The 17,219-nt window shown below is 42.4% G+C and overlaps 1 protein-coding gene across 6 annotated transcripts in view; it reads left to right on the top strand.

Moving 5' to 3' along the window:
* The window catches only part of LOC121957506 (ankyrin repeat and IBR domain-containing protein 1-like), a 28,691-nt gene that overhangs the window by 5,529 nt on the left and 5,943 nt on the right, over positions 1 to 17,219 (top strand). For 2 of the 6 annotated variants that reach the window (XM_042506109.1, XM_042506108.1), the window contains exons 3-20: positions 6,187 to 6,358; positions 6,498 to 6,629; positions 7,297 to 7,488; positions 8,961 to 9,078; positions 9,198 to 9,418; positions 10,501 to 10,589; positions 11,013 to 11,157; positions 11,459 to 11,619; positions 11,891 to 11,979; positions 12,232 to 12,362; positions 12,520 to 12,654; positions 12,901 to 12,987; positions 14,362 to 14,452; positions 14,531 to 14,676; positions 16,075 to 16,253; positions 16,411 to 16,462; positions 16,636 to 16,692; positions 16,845 to 16,968. In XM_042506109.1, coding sequence (XP_042362043.1) covers positions 6,187 to 6,358; positions 6,498 to 6,629; positions 7,297 to 7,488; positions 8,961 to 9,078; positions 9,198 to 9,418; positions 10,501 to 10,589; positions 11,013 to 11,157; positions 11,459 to 11,619; positions 11,891 to 11,979; positions 12,232 to 12,362; positions 12,520 to 12,654; positions 12,901 to 12,987; positions 14,362 to 14,452; positions 14,531 to 14,676; positions 16,075 to 16,253; positions 16,411 to 16,462; positions 16,636 to 16,692; positions 16,845 to 16,968 — 2,321 coding nt within the window. The remainder of the gene's footprint in view (positions 1 to 6,186; positions 6,359 to 6,497; positions 6,630 to 7,296; positions 7,489 to 8,960; positions 9,079 to 9,197; positions 9,419 to 10,500; positions 10,590 to 11,012; positions 11,158 to 11,458; positions 11,620 to 11,890; positions 11,980 to 12,231; positions 12,363 to 12,519; positions 12,655 to 12,900; positions 12,988 to 14,361; positions 14,453 to 14,530; positions 14,677 to 16,074; positions 16,254 to 16,410; positions 16,463 to 16,635; positions 16,693 to 16,844; positions 16,969 to 17,219) is intronic. The other 4 variants (XM_042506113.1, XM_042506112.1, XM_042506110.1 and 1 more) reach the window with 3 other exon arrangements.

Genomic DNA, 17,219 nt, shown 5'->3' with positions numbered 1-17,219 from the left:
TCAACTTGTTTCTTGGTCTGGATTTGGTTGAGAATGTCAGAATGTCATCTTTGAGGCCTTGGCTTGTTATGTTGTTATACAGTACAGTTAAAAATACAGTTTTCGCAAGTGAGTCATATAAAACTGCATGACAGTTAGCAGGATGTCAGCTTTAATCGATTTCTGAGAGTCACCACTTTCATAATTTTGTTTTTAAGGCAAGAAAGAGGAGTTTTTATACAGAGGAGGGCCAGTCACATATACTGTCAAATTATGTTAATGATGTTACAAGGTGAAAACGCTCAAAAGTCACGTTGACATATGCCAGACAGAGAAGAAGTGCATTAGCCGCGAGGAACACAATCAGACGCAATTAGAGCCACACTGACACTGATTAACAAAACAGCAAAATACAGCCTCAAAAAGGAGCAATTACTAGAATGAGCAACTGTGAGAGTCTCAACAAGAAGCAAACATGAAAGAGGCACTCTGCTAATTTTACACATGAAGTTCAATGTGCTCGTCATGAGGATGGCTACTCGGCTTGTGAAAACAGCTTTGTAATGGTCTTGTGTGGTTCTGGAGCAAGTTTTTTAAAGTCTGAGAAAATAATTTATAATGTCTTCAGGGTTGTCTCAAATAGTGCTTAAAGGCCCAGACAAACCAACCGACATCAAAGCACAAGTGGTGACTGTTGCTCCGCCTCACATCGCCTGCGTCATGGCCAAAGAGTTGCTCCTGAACAGACGGCAAAGACAACAGCCAACAGCTAACTAGCATGTCTGTGTGAGAAGAAATAATTCTCCATATAAGCAGGCCATGGTAGTCTGTATTCGTTATTCACTAGGCAAAGCTCAGGATTGACAGGGCGGATTCAAGACACTAGTTAGTCAGTAAAAACCTTTACACCACAACCTAGTGTTAAAATAGCAAATGATACTAAGTATATGCAACCAAACAAAAACACAAACATTCACGAACCGTTTCCGCTTAAAAGCTCAATGGCTAAAAAAAAAAAAACTTACCTCACGTAACATGTTTGTTTCAGTCTCATGCCCTCTTGACGTAAGTTGTTTGTCGCTTTCCTCACTTTTTCTTCTTGTGATCTGAGCCGAACTGCCACTCAGAGTGATTGCTTTCACCAACAAAATTGGCCACCGAAGATATTACCAATGATGTGGTTGGGCGGTTGCAGAGTGTCTATGACCCTAGTCTTTGTGGTGTGGCCCTCAACTCTGGCCCCTGCCTTTTTTTTCTTTCAGCTGAGGTTGAACTGGCGTAATTCGTTGGTAAACGAAATCATTCAGATTGGCAGTTCAGCTTAGTGCACAAGAAGAGAAATGAAATAATGAATGTAAGCAAAGGGTTTAAGTCAAGAGGGAGTGAAAGATTATTTTTAAGATTATTTCTCTTTTGCCATTGAGCTCTTTAGCAGAAATGTGCCCAGATGGTTTGTGTTTTTTCAGTGGCGTACGGTGAATATGCTTTGTTCTTTCAACATTGAGTTTTGTTGTCGACATACTAACTGGCTAACTAGCGTCATATCGATCTTCTGGTTTCCCTGTTTGAATGACCATTACTGACCACTCCTGCTGTAATGGAGTTATTTCTTATCACACAGGCGCAGTATGTACATGTTGTAGTCTTTGCAGTGTTTGGCTGAGACACAGGCGTCATGAGAGGACGCAACAGTTGTCTTTTGTAGCTGCTAGTTCTTTGATGTCTGTTTGGTGTATCTGGGCCTGTACGCACAAAAAAAAAAGCAAGAGACACTCTGCGATGTCCTGACACTGACCAACAACTGACTGTTGGCTTGGTGTGTCAGGGCCCTTAAAGTTAGAGTATATATCAGTAAGCATTTGTTATAAACTTGTGACCAAGAATGTGATAGCCATTTAGATAAAACACTTTTGTGTTGCGTTGGTGCTTGGACTAAAAGGCAGGATGTCTCTGCTTCTGCTGTGTAGATTCTAAATCGCTGCACTGACGCTTTAAGAGTGTGAACAGATTTACTGCATGGTTGAAAAGAGTTTCACTGCATGCATACTGGCGTGAAGCAGGTGCACACACACACACACACACACACACACACACACACACACACACACGTCCTTGGATACTGTCGTCTGACATAAGAGAAACAATAAAGGGGAGTCACTGAGTCTAACACAACCTTAAAGAAAGGGGTCAAACAAAAAAAAAAAAAAACAAGACACCAGTTCGTCTTTTTACCCCCTGCAGGGATAATCAGGCTGCTGGCCATGACCACGACAGCTGATTCAGTGACTCAATAGCCGTCCTCACCTCCTCCTCCTCCTCTTCCTCCTCCTCCTCCTCCTTCTTCTCACACTCTTCCTCTCTCTTGCCCTTTCTTTCCGTGATTACAGGGGGGGGTCAGAGGAAGCTGTTTGAAAAGGCCAGTCAATTATCTGTGCATCTGCATGTGTGCACAAGTGTGTGTGTGTGTGTGTGTGTGTGTGTGTGTTTTGAGGAGGGGGAAACTGTGACTCCACAACTGCTTAATGTGTCCGAGTCTCTGAATATAACGCAGTGAATCAATTGGTGTGCTATTTGTGTCCCTTCCTACTAACCTATAATGGGCCATAGAGGCGTGCTGAACGCAGCGCTCTGCTCCTGATAAGTATCAGAGGAAATGCTTCTTTGTTCCAACCGCTCGATTGGACGGAGGCAAGCGGATAGACGGCCGAGAAATCTCAGACAAAATAAACACTCACAGAGGACAAGCGTGGGCTGGAAGATGCAGAGACTGTTTTTCAGATTATTTTTAACATATGTCTGCTTCAAGTACATTCACTCTCTTCTTGCTTTCTCCGTGGGTCGGATTGGATAGTAATCCCATAAGATGGGCAAACTCGCAGCTCACAAGTAGACCAGTTACTGGAAAAAAGGGTGTAGTTCAGGAAGTGTAACCCTTCCTTCACAACAACGGAGACCATAGTCTCAGAAATATGTAAATAAAAACAGTGACTTGGTTAGTCATTGTTAACAATTCCAACTTCCTGTTGTTTGCAGAAAGACATAAAGCGGATGTATTTGTCAACATACAGCAACTTCCCCATTATCACATTCCTTGGTTGTCATACACTACAAAACATTTCAGTGTAAATGGTAATGTTTTAACTCTCCTGAACATCTTTGGTGCTCGACAATTGCAGTGAAATGTGATGTCCTGTAGCCTGTTGTTTCTACCAGATACCTGATATTAGGGCCATCCATCCTGAACACAAGGTTGTGTGTGTGTGTGTGTGTGTGTGTGTGTGTGTGTGTGTGTGTTGTGTGTGTGTGTGTGTGTGTGTGTGTGTGTGTGTAGGGGTGGGGGGTGATGGGTTGTAGTTAAGAGGGGAATAATTAGTGATTATTGCTGTGTGGGTGAATTGGCAATGCACTGTCATTAGGGGGAGGCTTCAGGGGCTTGTGGCTGACAGGATAAGAAGGTCAAAAGTGGAAGAGCAGGACAGCAGTGGAAGAAAAGGCTAACAGGCTTTACAATACGGAAACACTAATTCAATAGTGGCTACAGCAGAGGGAGCACAGTGGGAGAGGTTTTACAACATTTTTTTCCCTATGTATTCAACCAGTGAAAATCCTATGACATCCTATTATTTTCTTCTTTTTATTGAACTTACAGTAATGAGAAGGTCTTTTCAGCTATTCATGTTATACCGCGGATGAAAAAGAAGCAGTTTTTCTTCTTTACAGTTTAACATGCAGCTACATTAGGATAATGCAGAAAAGAATGACAAATGGAAGAACAACCCTGGAGTGTTCCAGGGATGACGTTTTTCTGTAGGCTGACGTGGGAGTTAGTGCCGCCCTGGTTCCCTCGTAAAAAAGACTATGGGATTTTTCTATTGAATTTTAGATATTTGCAGAAAATAAGTTCTGTAGAACAAAAAAGTTTATGATACTCACATGTTTTGTTGTTTTAGAGAGATAATCTTCACAAATTAACATGACTTTTATAATTTCTTATGATCATTTGTTTGGTTTTTGACTTTATTAGACAGGACAGGTTAAGTACGAATGGGGGCAAAGCGCTACAAGTCAGAGTTAAATCAGCGGCTGCTGTGACAAGACACAGCACCTGCACATGGGGTTCCCACTCCACCAGGCGAGCCAACCGGCCTTTGATGATGAATGTAATCACCTGAAGTGAAAAGCTAATGTTAGGTTAGAAATTAAATACACAACATTTGCATTGCAGCCACTACAAGTGGGCGTCCATGCAACTGCCTTTTTAAAAATACAGAAAGGCTTCAAAATTCACAAATAGGGTATTTACTTACGTATTTTAAGTTACAGAACAAAACGTAAAAGTCTCTCAAGCTTGTCTTAACCACAGACCTTATTTCAGACGTCTAACCAAAAACCCATTTGAAAAAAAAAAACAAAAACAATGACTTTGAGATGAGGTAACCAGGAGTGATGCAATGTTAATTTATTTCTGGGTTTTAGGTTTTCATTCCAGGGACACTCCATGGAAAAGGAAATTGCAGAGAGGGAAAAAAACAAAGGTAGGATAGAAAAGGAAAGATGGAAGTGGAGACGCAGGAAGAAACTTGAAGAGGAAAAAACAGAATATAGGTGGAGCCAAATGAAAGAGTAGGAAGCTAATCAGTAAATGGAGGTTTTGACAGACAAAGAGCAGAGCAAAAGTATTTTCGAAAAAGAACTGCAACCACAGCCTGACTCTTGGTGCAACTTGCACATCCATCACCGTGTGCGTTAGTGTGTGTGCGCGTTTGTGTGTGTGTGCGCATTTGTGTGTGCGTTTGTGTGTGTGCGTGTGCAGCGGCCAGCCAGCATGTCCATTATCTCAGCGATGTTTAACAGAAACTGTCAATACTCTGCCATCTTTATGCTCCTCCCTCTCTCTACTGCTCTTCTTACCCACTAAGGCTCATCTCACAGTCCATCGAACTACCATAGCTCATGTCATCTCCACTCATCCCTCCATGTACTCCCCCTCCACATCTGTCTCTCTCTAGTAGCTTCACTTTTTCTCTCCACCTTTCCCTTTCACCCTCTGATTTAAGATTTCATTCTGTTGCCCTCAGTCGGGCTGAAGTCAAACAAAGAAAAATCTACTGTATCTCTACCAGCTGTTTGACTAAAATAAATCTGCACATTATCTCTGCCACAGTGAACTTGATTAACTTTCTTGAGGCCAGCGTTTTTTTGTTTGTTTGTTTTTAACGCTTTTCAATTTGAGTGCTGCGCATACACCATGCTACAAACACTGTTAGTGTGACGAGGCGTTGAGCGATGCACATTTACTGTTTTCTTGTCACCAATAGTTGAAAAGTGTTCAACTTTGGTTTAGCACCATTGCTTTAGAGAAAATGCTCAGCTTGTCATTGTCGTTTTTTACCCAACTGTCCAATCATGGGGGAGATTGGGTGGGACAAATACCACAACGGCCAAACCGTCACATCTTGCGTGTACAAGAGCTGAACAACTGCTGGCCACATAGAGCGACGTGTCCGTCCTCTATCCTTATTTTAGGGTTTCCATGGTCGTGGAAAACCTTGAAAAGTTTTCAAATCCTATTTTCCAGGCATTCTGTTTCCATAACATTTTGTTGTGTGGAATCAAAATTGTTACAATATTATTTTCTGCTTTACATTTCTACTTTCATGTAGGCCTGCTAACTTGAATTATGTTTGAATAGAGTTAAACGCATTGCAAATGGGGCAAGAATTTTTTCTTTTTTCATTTTTGATAAGAAATTAATAGGAATAAGAAGAATAAGAAAATTTGTGGGAACCCTGCCATGTGCTTTAGTCTTCCCTATATCCAGAGCACCAGCCAGAGCAGGTTCTCTACCATGTGCTGACATACTTACATCCTCAGATATTTGGTATCATTGCAAGCAGACGCAACCAAAGCATCTTGGCTAAAGAAAACACTGCACACAGTGCTCTAATGCTCCCAGCTGGACATTTTCAGATGGAAAAAAACAAATGTTTTGCCAGACACACAGATTTATAGAAGCAACACCAGCGATTTTCTGACCAGTGAGAAAATTACATACATAACATATCTTCCAAACAATCGACAAACGAGCAGAAGATGTCAGACCTAGCCATCAGTTCTTGCCTCACCTCACTTCTGAACTCCTCTATTTCGTCCTGTAATCCTTCTCTGGTTTTATTTAATTGCTTCCTTCTTGCCTGCATCGTACAGGTCCTTTCTGTTCAGTAAAGAGGGGAACCCCAACAAGCGTAATGTGCACAACGAGACTTGCCTCCACGTGCTGTGCCAAGGCCCGCAGATCCTGCTGCTGCCAGAGGGAGCACTGTCGCCACGACTGGCCCGGCCCCAGAGGGACGAGCAGCGTCGCGCAGACTGCCTGCAGGTACGAAAACACGGACCGACATTCATGCTGGTGCGCAAAAAAAGTGTCTTGACAAAGCTGACATGCAAATTAATGGTGTGTGTGTGTGTGTGTGTGTGTGTGTGTGTGTGTGTGTGTGTGATGCGGGTTGCTCCGCCAGATGATCTTGAGCTGGACAGGGGCCAGGCTGGAGGGAGGCCAGTACGAGAAGGCCAATGTCAACGCCACCGACAATCACCACAGCACTTGTCTGCACTATGCTGCCGCTGCAGGCATGAAGAGCTGTGTGGAGGTGAGAGAAAGTGTGCAGACCACTGTTGAACTAGGAGGAGCTTTGTCTCTGTTTGGCAGATCTGTCTGTGCTCTGTGTGATTCGATTTTATAGCCAGTAGAATCTGTAGACAGCATTATGCCAGTCCTTGCATCGGGAGCATCTGCTTTATGTTTCATTACTGTCAGATCCAAGTAGAGCTTCCCTTGTTTTTTCAAGGTATTACAGCTTTTGAATTAGGAAGAAAATCCACTTCCTGAATTGAAAGAAAATTGAGCTCAACTCTGATATGGGCTGCCAGGGGAAAAGTAACCCAGATATTAGCATTTTAGGATAAAAAGTTTGAACACATCTCTTTTCATTCCCTTTCCTCTTTTATTCACCTCAATCTTTCTTCATTTCACTAAACTTCCTTGTGACTCTTGTGTTTATTCCCTTTCCTCTCATTATCGTTTTTCTCCCTCATCTCTCACACGTCGCTGTCTACTTCCCTTTCTTGTATTTCTTTTCTGTTCTATGCCATCACATCTTTCCTCCTGTTTTCTTTTTGTCTGCTCCACTTGCGCTTGCCTCTCGCTTCCTTTGTTCCCTTTTGTTGCAAGTTCCTTCAATTTCTTGTCCCTCTCCATTATACATTTCTCTTCTTTTTTTTCTCCCATTCCTTTTGTTCTCTCTTTCCTCCCTGTAGCTGCTAATCCAGAGCGAGGCGGACCTTTTTGTGGAGGATGAGGACAAGTTGACGCCATGTGACCACGCCGAGCGGCATCACCACACCGAGCTGGCCCTCAGCCTGGAGTCACAGATGGTTTTCTCCTCCTCTTCAGCTCAGCAGTCAAACACAGACGCACATGGTGAAACCAACCTGCTGCAGTACAAGGAGGTGAGACCTCAGTTACGAGATCTGGGGGTTTCCTGCTGGCTGGGCTGATAAACTGAAAATAAAACTGTTATTTTTATGCCTTTTAAGGTTGCAGATCTTAGTCAGTCAGTTTTGCCATTTTTAAACATTAATTTCACAAGGAATGTCCTTACAGTATCATGCCTGGGAAACCTTGAATCCTGGGCCTTCCTGTTGATGTAATTGCTATGATTTGCTGTGTGACATGGATGAATTTTTACATGGTAATTTAGATGATTATTAAAGAGCCTGCTTACACCTGGTATTAACATGCATTTTGATAATCTGCGCACAAATGTAAAGGAGACCACTGGTGTGCAGATTTAGTTGCCTACATCACTTAGGCTAGAGGGTCAAAGGCCCCCGTGCACAGTTACAATGTCCACACTCTATAGCATGCTCGCTATTCACATTAATAGTTGTTTTGTGACAGCCGGAGATATCGCTGTCATCAAAGTTTAACACATCCAACACGGTCATGCAACACTTTACTTTTAACTCATCGTTAAATGGTAATGTTATAAAGCATGCGCACAGTCGCTAAACAACTACCATGTCCTGTATTGATGACGTAGTCCTTGTTGGGGACACATCAAGACATATGCATTTACACTACAAAAGCTATGTGCTCAAATGCATCTTAAAATACCTCTGCAGGTGTTTTGAGAGATTGGATCACAATATGTCTTGGTGGTTGTTTTTCACTTGTATTTGGCGCTGTCAACTTGTGATCGCATTACCCAAAAAACATGTTAATACCAGACAAAAACATACATACTAATAACGTAATCATACTAATAAGGGTTTGATGTCACTTTGTCACACCAACTCACATCCATGACGGACTTATTTGAGTCGTTCCCAGGGTTTCCCACACATATATTTGTTTGTGGCCGCTGGCACATGATTGAAAACTTTTATGGTCATGGAAGTTATCCTTAATATTTATGAAAAGTCTGTTTTATCAGTCCGTGTTTGCAGAGGGAAATGTGATACAGACACACTAAAAAATGTCTTTTTGTCCTTTTTACACTGGTTTTTATTATAGTAATATAAGTATGTATGTGCACACACCTCGCCCTGTGTTTCTCAGGCTCCTTGTTAGACAGAGGGCACCAGTGCAGTCTTACAGCAGGGGCTGCTGCCAACTGATAGCAGTTTGATCTCCTTTCCTGCAGCCAAATCTATGCTAATACTTAATCTCTCTTTCCCACCACTACCAACCCCCAACCCCTGCTGCCCCACATCCCTGTCCTTTCCATTTTTCTCACATTATCTTTTTCACTTCTTTAACGTATCTCAATCTCATACTTTTCATATTTTTGTTAAATTTTCCTCTTCTCTTTCCATCTTAACATCTCTTGCCCTCTCTTTCTCATTCTTCCCATTGCTTCCTGTCTCTCTTTTATGTCTCACTCCTCTTCCTTCATCTCTGTGTCTCTGTAACATTTCAGCCTTATGAGGGACTGAAGATTCAGGACCTGCGCAGGCTGAAGGACATGCTGATAGTAGAGACGGCAGACATGCTGCAAGCCCCCCTCTTCACCGCTGAGGCCCTGCTCCGAGCACATGGTGTGTGAAAGATGACATTCATGAGACGTTCACAAACTCTCACAGCACTGTCGGTGCAATATTAAGAGAAAACTGAATGCATATTCCTTGCCTCTAAATGTGTGTAACTTCTCTCTCAGATTGGGACAGGGAAAAGCTGCTGGAGGCCTGGATGTCAGATGCTGAGGGCTGCTGCCAGCGCTCAGGTGTGACCATGCCCACCCCACCACCCAGTGGGTACAATGCCTGGGACACCCTTCCCTCACCTCGCACCCCTAGGACCCCGCGCTCACCCCTCACACTCACCCTCACCTCCCCGACCGACAGCTGCCTCACACCTGGAGAGGAGGGCCTGGCTTCAGTAAGACATTCACTCAATGATTAGTTTTTAACTGGAATCATTTTTTTAAATTAAAGATGCAGAAAATGTTGTTTTGTGAATGGAATGATTTTGTTCATTAATAGGGGATTGTTAGGTTGTGGTGCAAGGGTTATTGTAAATCACAATTTCCTTGAGTACCACATGTAATTAAGAGTTTTCAATGACCTGTTTGATTTTAGTCTAAATATAAAACCTGCCACAATATCCCCTGTATCTAAATGAGAGTCATGTTAATGGATGACATTAATTAAACGACTGCAGTGTGTAAAGACATCGCAGACTGGTCTTATCAGTTGGACTGTCTTATTTTTTTGATAATAGAAGGTTAATGTCTAATCTTACCAAAGCAAAGGAGGTCATAGACCATCTTTCTATCAATAATCCCTCCACATCAACATCAGCCTCTTGTCCACTGTTGAGTCAGGTGTAATAACCCTGAAATTACCCTTAGAACTGGTACATAACCTGTGCGAACATGCACCGAAAACCTTGATCTCCTTCTGCATGAAATGTAGACAGGGGTTGTTACTAGATGGTGATAGCCGCATCACTGGTCCATCTAGCAACATTTCTGCCTTGCTGATCATCCATGGATTGGGGTTTACGCCATCATTTTCAGAACAAAAAAGAGAAGTTATGTAGTTTTTTTACAGTCTCTGTCACAATCAAGGGGATTTTGAAAATAGCAGAATTGTTTGTCCCTATAGGGCAAGAGTGACGATTCTCTCTTGACCAATCAACGGGCAATTACACACCCAGCACTTGTCTGCCTGCAAATCGGGCCTTTGGAAAAATTGCAATAATAATATTGGATGGCTGTAATATCACTACATGATTGCAGTAATAAAGATATACTACAATCTTAACAAATTGCAAGTTCTTATTTTGCTTTGCATCATGTTTCATAGATTATTTTGTCCATTCCTGTCTCATGATTATGAAAACAACATAGTAAAAAGTGTTTCAAGTTAATGTTATATGTAGCAATTTGTTATGTATCACCATGATATTATTAAGCGCCAACACGTCACATCATGTGTTTATTTTCTCTCTGCCTGCAGTGTGGAATCTGTCTCTGCTCTATCTCAGTGTTTGAGGATCCAGTGGACATGTCCTGTGGACATGAGTTCTGCAGAGCATGCTGGGAAGGGTAGGGACCTTTGTTTGTGTGTATAGATAGAGAGATGGATAGACAGATTGATATTTGTCAGTCCTTTTGGAAATTCATCATATACTGTATGCATATTTGCATTATTTAGGATAGCAAAGGCATGAACTACTCTGCCTTACTGTGCCTCTGATTGGCTTACTCTGTTTTTACCCTAATCAATCTCGCTCCTCTTGCCTAAACCTAACCAATTCAAACAGCAAAGGCAACAAATATTACAATCCCTTACAATCAAAGGGAGAGTAGGATGGGCCATGTCTTTGCTATTCTAGGAAATGCAAATTCTTGACCGTACATTAATCGTCGGATGAATAAACAGACAATTATAATAACAGCAACAACGGAGCATGTTCCTTCATACTTGACGTGTGTGTGCGTGCGTGTGTGTATTTGTGTGTCTCTCAGGTTCCTCAATGTAAAGATTCAGGAGGGTGACGCACACAACATCTTCTGCCCGGCCTATGAGTGCTACCAGTTGGTGCCGGTGCATGTGATAGAGAGTGTAGTTTCCAGAGAGATGGACCAGCGATATCTACAGTTTGACATCAAGGTAAAAAAAAACAAAAAAACATCACACACACACACACACACACACACACACACACACACACACACACACACACACACACACACACACACACACACATGTTCTCATTAAGGTTTACCACAGCTAAAGAATGCTTTTCATATTTGTATGAAATTCTCTTTGTTTCTGCTTTTCTCTTCCTGTTTTTTGGCATTTCCTGATCACTTCTGCTCTGTACATTCCCTCCTGTCTTGTATTCTCTTCTTCCTCCTCCACCTCTGAATCCTCTATCACTTATCTCCTTCTCTCTCCCTCCCTTTTACAGGCATTTGTAGAGAACAATCCTGCTATCCGATGGTGTCCTGCAGCACGATGTGAGCGGGCGGTGCGGCTAACCCGACCAGGCCCAGGGGACAGTGACCCGCACAGTTTCCCCCTGCTTCCCTCCCCAGCTGTCGATTGTGGCAAGGGTCACCTCTTCTGCTGGTACACTGTGGGATTTATTGGCTGTATACACATACTTGCACACTCGACACAGCTGGAAGGATAGGCCACTGTGTTGCTGACCTAAAAACTGCGAGGCATCTATTATATTTTTGTTCTCTGCCAAGCCAACAAAATCTTATCAGAACTTCTTCCCATTGCCTTTTCTGTTTTTCTGCTTCTCTTTCTATAAATGAGTGACAAGGTTCTTCAGCCTCAGTTAATTGTATTTTACTGTACCTAATTCTGTGTTTATCACCCTTCGTGTCTGCAGGGAGTGCCTTGGCGAGGCCCACGAGCCATGTGACTGTCAGATGTGGAGGAACTGGCTCCAGAAAGTCACAGAGATGAAGCCTGAGGAGTGTACGTCTGTTTCCTGTGTTGTTTGTGTATTGCTCCATATTACTGGGGATCAGTTTAGCTCCACCTCAGTAAGCTGGCACCACAACAAGGCAGTTAACAGGTGTCAGGACGGCCTACTAGGATGTTTCTGATATACTTTTTAATGTGGTGGCAGGTGTTCAAGTCATTGATATTTTTTGTGTCTCTGCAGGACAGGTGTTGGACAATTGATGTGTTGCTAATGTGTGTGTCTGGGTGTGTGTGTTTCTACAGTGGCAGGTGTGAGTGAGGCCTATGAGGATGCTGCTAACTGCCTGTGGCTGTTGACCAACTCAAAACCATGTGCCAACTGCAAGTCGCCCATACAGAAGAATGAGGGCTGCAACCATATGCAGTGTGCCAAGGTAAACACATTAATCTGACTGTTTGCTGTGTGTCGTCATTTGCACAGATAATGAGTTCAGGTCACACAGGTTTAATAATTCTGTATATTTATATCATGGTTTACTGTGTTTTGATCACAATTATGAAACTAACTCTGCTCTCTGACTCTCGCTGTAGTGCAAGTATGACTTCTGTTGGATCTGTCTGGAGGAGTGGAAGAAGCACAGTTCGTCGACAGGAGGCTACTATCGCTGCACTCGCTATGAGGTCATTCAACAGCTAGAGGAGCAGTCCAAAGAGATGACTGTCGAGGTATTAACACACTCAAAAGCTCTCATTAATGTCAAGATGCACACAGAATATATCCACACAAACTAACATTCTCCTGCTCACATTTCCACCTGCAAGAGCTACAACTACCCATTCATCTGTCAGATGATATGTTGTTGAAGCTCATGTTCACATGCCCTACAGCATTTAATGTACTCACACACACACACACACACACAGACACACACCAAGCCATTTGAGTGAAATCGAGTTGCTTTTTTGTTACAGGCAGAAAAGAAGCACAAAAGTTTTCAGGAGCTGGATCGTTTCATGCACTATTATACTCGCTTCAAGAACCATGAACACAGTTATAAGGTAAAACGCTCTCTACTCATACACACGCATTTATAACACCAAAAAGCTGAAAAGCTTTTGTTTCTTGAGGCACAAAGCAAAAATGGAAGGAGTCCGTCTATCTGTCCGTCCTTCAATTTTCTCAGTAACCATTCATCTGAACCACTTAACAGTTAGTGAGTGTACTGCTGAGGACCCAAGAATGTGCAATGTTGAGTAGGTGTTCTTGGGATCTATGGGACATATTTATTAGTAGTGTATTATGTACACATTGTATAGAGTATTGAGAGGGGCTCCCTATTAAATTACTATTATACTATGTCACTCACTACAGTACGTTTAAGAGCAGATGCAGAAAGGGAGACTAGAGATGTTTCACTGTAAGCAAACTCAAATATTTCAAACACTGTTGATGTAATTTTTGTTCCCAGTAAAAGCCTCGTACCAAATTGTTAGCTGTTCTCAAATGACACATATATTTCATTTCTTTCTAAGCTAACTGACAATATAAACAGACATATTTGACTTAAACCTGCTGGGCTGAGAAGCTAAGTGTTTTAGCATCTTCATTTTACTTAAATGAAACAGATAGTGATTAGCTTCGATATGCTACACATTTGAGCTACTTATCAATACCCCAGTCTGCTAGTTAGCTCACCATGGTAGCTTTCAAACCACATACAGCATGCATGGGAATTAACTACAACTTTTGAGAACGGGTTGTAGTGGCTCTGACAATGATCTGTTATTGTCTGTGCAGCTGTTTGCGACATGAACCATCATGCTGCACATGCATGTAAATTTGATCTGCATGGGAGCGGCTGTATCTGAGACAGACCGGCAGGTCACTGGTCATTGCAGATCAAGCTGAAGATCGTCCACTCTCTGGCTGATCGCTCATTGCATCTTTACTTTCCTGTAATATTTTTGTTTTGGTATCAGACTGCTACATAGTCATGTTGATGAAGCGGGAGCATACATCCCTCTTCAATTACAAGCTAAACTGTGATGGCATGAATGGTTTAAAAATACTCCAAATGTAGCTTCAATTTTTAGTTGGAGAAGGGCGGATCAGGAGGAAAATATTTTGAGCAGTCCTGTTGAAACTGAAGTGGACGACAATCAAACACGTGCAAGTGCTAGTGGCTACTTAAACAGCGCCAGTGAAGTTTCCACAGCATCTGATGAGGGGCTGGCCCTTGCAGTGTAGAAGTGTTGTGAAAGCGTTTAAGTGTCTTTTGTATAGTGTGGTTGATAACAATCAACAATTAATAATCTTCCAAGCAATTGGCCCATCGTGAACAGGCATGTTTTTGAATGGGCACTGCACTAGTACATTACAATCTGATAATCATAAAATATTGGAAATCTTTATTCTCATCTCTCCTCTGTTAGTTGGAGCAGAAATTACTGAAAACAGCTAAGGAAAAGATGGAGCAGCTGAGCAGAGCCTTCATTTGCCGTAAGTCTTCTTATATGATAGAAGGTGAATAAAGCAGTTTGATTTTTTTTGTCATTATACATGAATCCTGTCTGCATTGTAATCCTGGCTTGTTTGGTCCAGGTGAAGGCACTCCTCCAGACACGCGGTTCATTGAGGACGGTGTATGTGAGCTGCTGAAGACACGACGCGTCCTGAAGTGCTCTTACCCATACGGCTTCTTCCTGCAGCAAGGCAGCACCCAGAAAGAGATATTTGAGCTCATGCAGGTAATCTAGCACATATCTGTGACATAAACAAGACAAACAAGTTAAAAGCTCCTCTGATGATCCCTAAAGACAGCCTTGTTCATTTGACCACACGGGCTGGCTAAACTGGTTTAAACAAATAGAGTACTGTTTGTGAATTTTGTGGTAATCTGACCTTTAGGTTTCATCTTCTAATACTCAGATTTGTGTTTTGCCTTGATAGTAACTCTAAACATCAGGTGAAATCACTCGTCCGCTGAGGACCATAAATATCCACACAAATATTCAGAGATTCAGCCTGGAGTAGTGAGACACTGTATTTACTGTATATGATTAATATTCTTCAGTCATTTTGCACAAAGCTCCTTTTAATATCAGAATCAGAAATAATTTATAATCTTTTTAATATACCACATTTTATAGTGCTAAAGAATTTTATAATCTGTATTTTGTGCGGTTTAACATCCCGGGGCAAACATTACCAATTAAACCACCCGAACCAGAATGGACCTCCAAACTGCCAACTTAATGCACAGTTTATGCTACAGTAGCACAATTGTTAGGACAGAGACAATTAGGACTGAGTGTTGTGGCGTTCTTCTAGGTGTGTGTGTGTCTGTGTGTGAGTGTCGTTTGAGAGAGAAACACTGAGAGGGGAAGAGTAGGTGTACTCTTGCATTCAATGTTTCTGAAGGCCTAAGTATTGATGACTTACTCAGAACACTGTTTGCCACTTTTTGACCTGCCTACTGGAACCTGTGATAGTTACACAATGTAACCAGTGAATAAAAAAACAAACAAACAAACAAAAGAAGAGCTGTCAGCTCAATGGATGTGGCCAATCTTCACAGTGATGGTGCCAAACTTGGTCACTAAAAAGTGTACAACTACACCCCTCTGGCAGCCTACAAATCATCTGGTAGATAAATCAGAATTGTTAGTTTCTAAGCACAAATGCTTTTAGCGCCACCACAAACCCGCGCCTTGGTGGCATTGTGGAAAAGGGGGGTAGTGGCTCTTAAATCACGATGCTCAGTGGTCAACTGACAGCCATAGGCGATGGATGATAGCATCGACCACCAGTCCTACCCCACAATGAGTGTTTTTATTGTAGGTGTTCACATTTTCTCCCTTGCAGTAACTTGATGATGTTTCATTTAGTCATGCAACATTTTGAGATTGCAGTGATTGATATTAAGTCGAGTAAAACAGAGCAGAGCTTTGCAAAAATATTTGAACCACCAGTGGTCCATTTCAATTACTTTTCAAACAAGCTTCCAAATTTCCAGTAAGATAAGGAATAATCAGCTCCTGTTTGGTCTGTAGTAGAAGAGAAATATGATGACGGTAAATCCATTTTAAATTTCAAGTCTCTGAGTAGATGGAAGTGAACATGTTGTCTGTATTTTCTCTCCTCAGACGGACCTTGAGATGGTTGTGGAGGATTTGGCCCAGAAAGTCAATCGTCCGTACCTGAGGACTCCCTGCCACAAGATAATCAGTGCGGCCCGTCTGGTGCAGCAGAAGAGGCAAGAGTTCCTGGCGTCAGTGGCCCGAGGCGTCGCTCCTAACGATTCTCCTGATCCTCCCCGCAGGAAGTAATGCAACACACACTCGCACATACTCAGAAAGCACATACTACTTCATTTAAATGTATAACTATTTGTTTACAAACTATTAAAACTGAAAAATGAATTTATTATCTGCTGTGTGTGTCACTGTGAGCAAACATTCTTCTGTTTGTGTTTGTTTAAGTTACCCCGGAGGATCATGGGACTGGGAGTACCTCGGCTTTGCCTCCCCTGAGGTAAACGGTCAAACTGTACACTGTCATACAACCTTTCGCTGTTTGCTAACTATTTGGTTCATGCCCAGCTAATGCTGTTCCCTAAACCTGCGCTTAGTGACCCACTTCAATATGAGGTCATCTAAATGCATGACTACGGCTGCAGCTGACTTAGTTTGCTTATGTGCTTTAAGATGGGGAGTCGTCACTCTGTATTGGGAGCAGTAGATCAAAGGGAGAGACCGTCACAGGTAAGGCATTATAGTTCCTGGTATTTTGTGCATATGCATGAGCTCTGTTTTCCTGTGCTGAAGATTGTGAACCTGCTCGATGATAAAATAGACTTACAACCCAGCCTGTAGAGTTGATTTTGTAATAACCCAGCTTGAATCGCTGTCTGCAGGATTATGCTGACATCCAGTACCGCCGCAGACACAGACCACGGCGCAGAGGAGACATGCTGAGTCTGCACAACCTTAGAAGCAGCAGCAACACACCAGAGACCAGCAGGAGGAGTGACAACACAGGTCTGCCAAAGGTTTTATTTAAGCCTCATACAAATCCCTTTATTACAAGAACGGTGTATAATATACAGTATGGGAAATTTTGGCAATGAACTCAATGTTGCGCTGTAAAGGTACCATTATCATTAAAGGCCTAGACACACCAAACTGACATCAAAGTACAAGGGGCACAAAGGCCGACTGTTACTTCATGTCACCTGCGTCTCAGCCAAAAAGTTGCACTTGACCGCACTTCAAAGTCTACCTCCATCAGC

The sequence above is a fragment of the Plectropomus leopardus genome, chromosome 18, assembly GCF_008729295.1.
Source record: "Plectropomus leopardus isolate mb chromosome 18, YSFRI_Pleo_2.0, whole genome shotgun sequence".
Taxonomy (NCBI): Eukaryota; Metazoa; Chordata; class Actinopteri; order Perciformes; family Serranidae; genus Plectropomus; species Plectropomus leopardus.
Note: the sequence above shows the minus strand (reverse complement) of the source record. Positions and strands in the feature narration are given on the sequence as shown.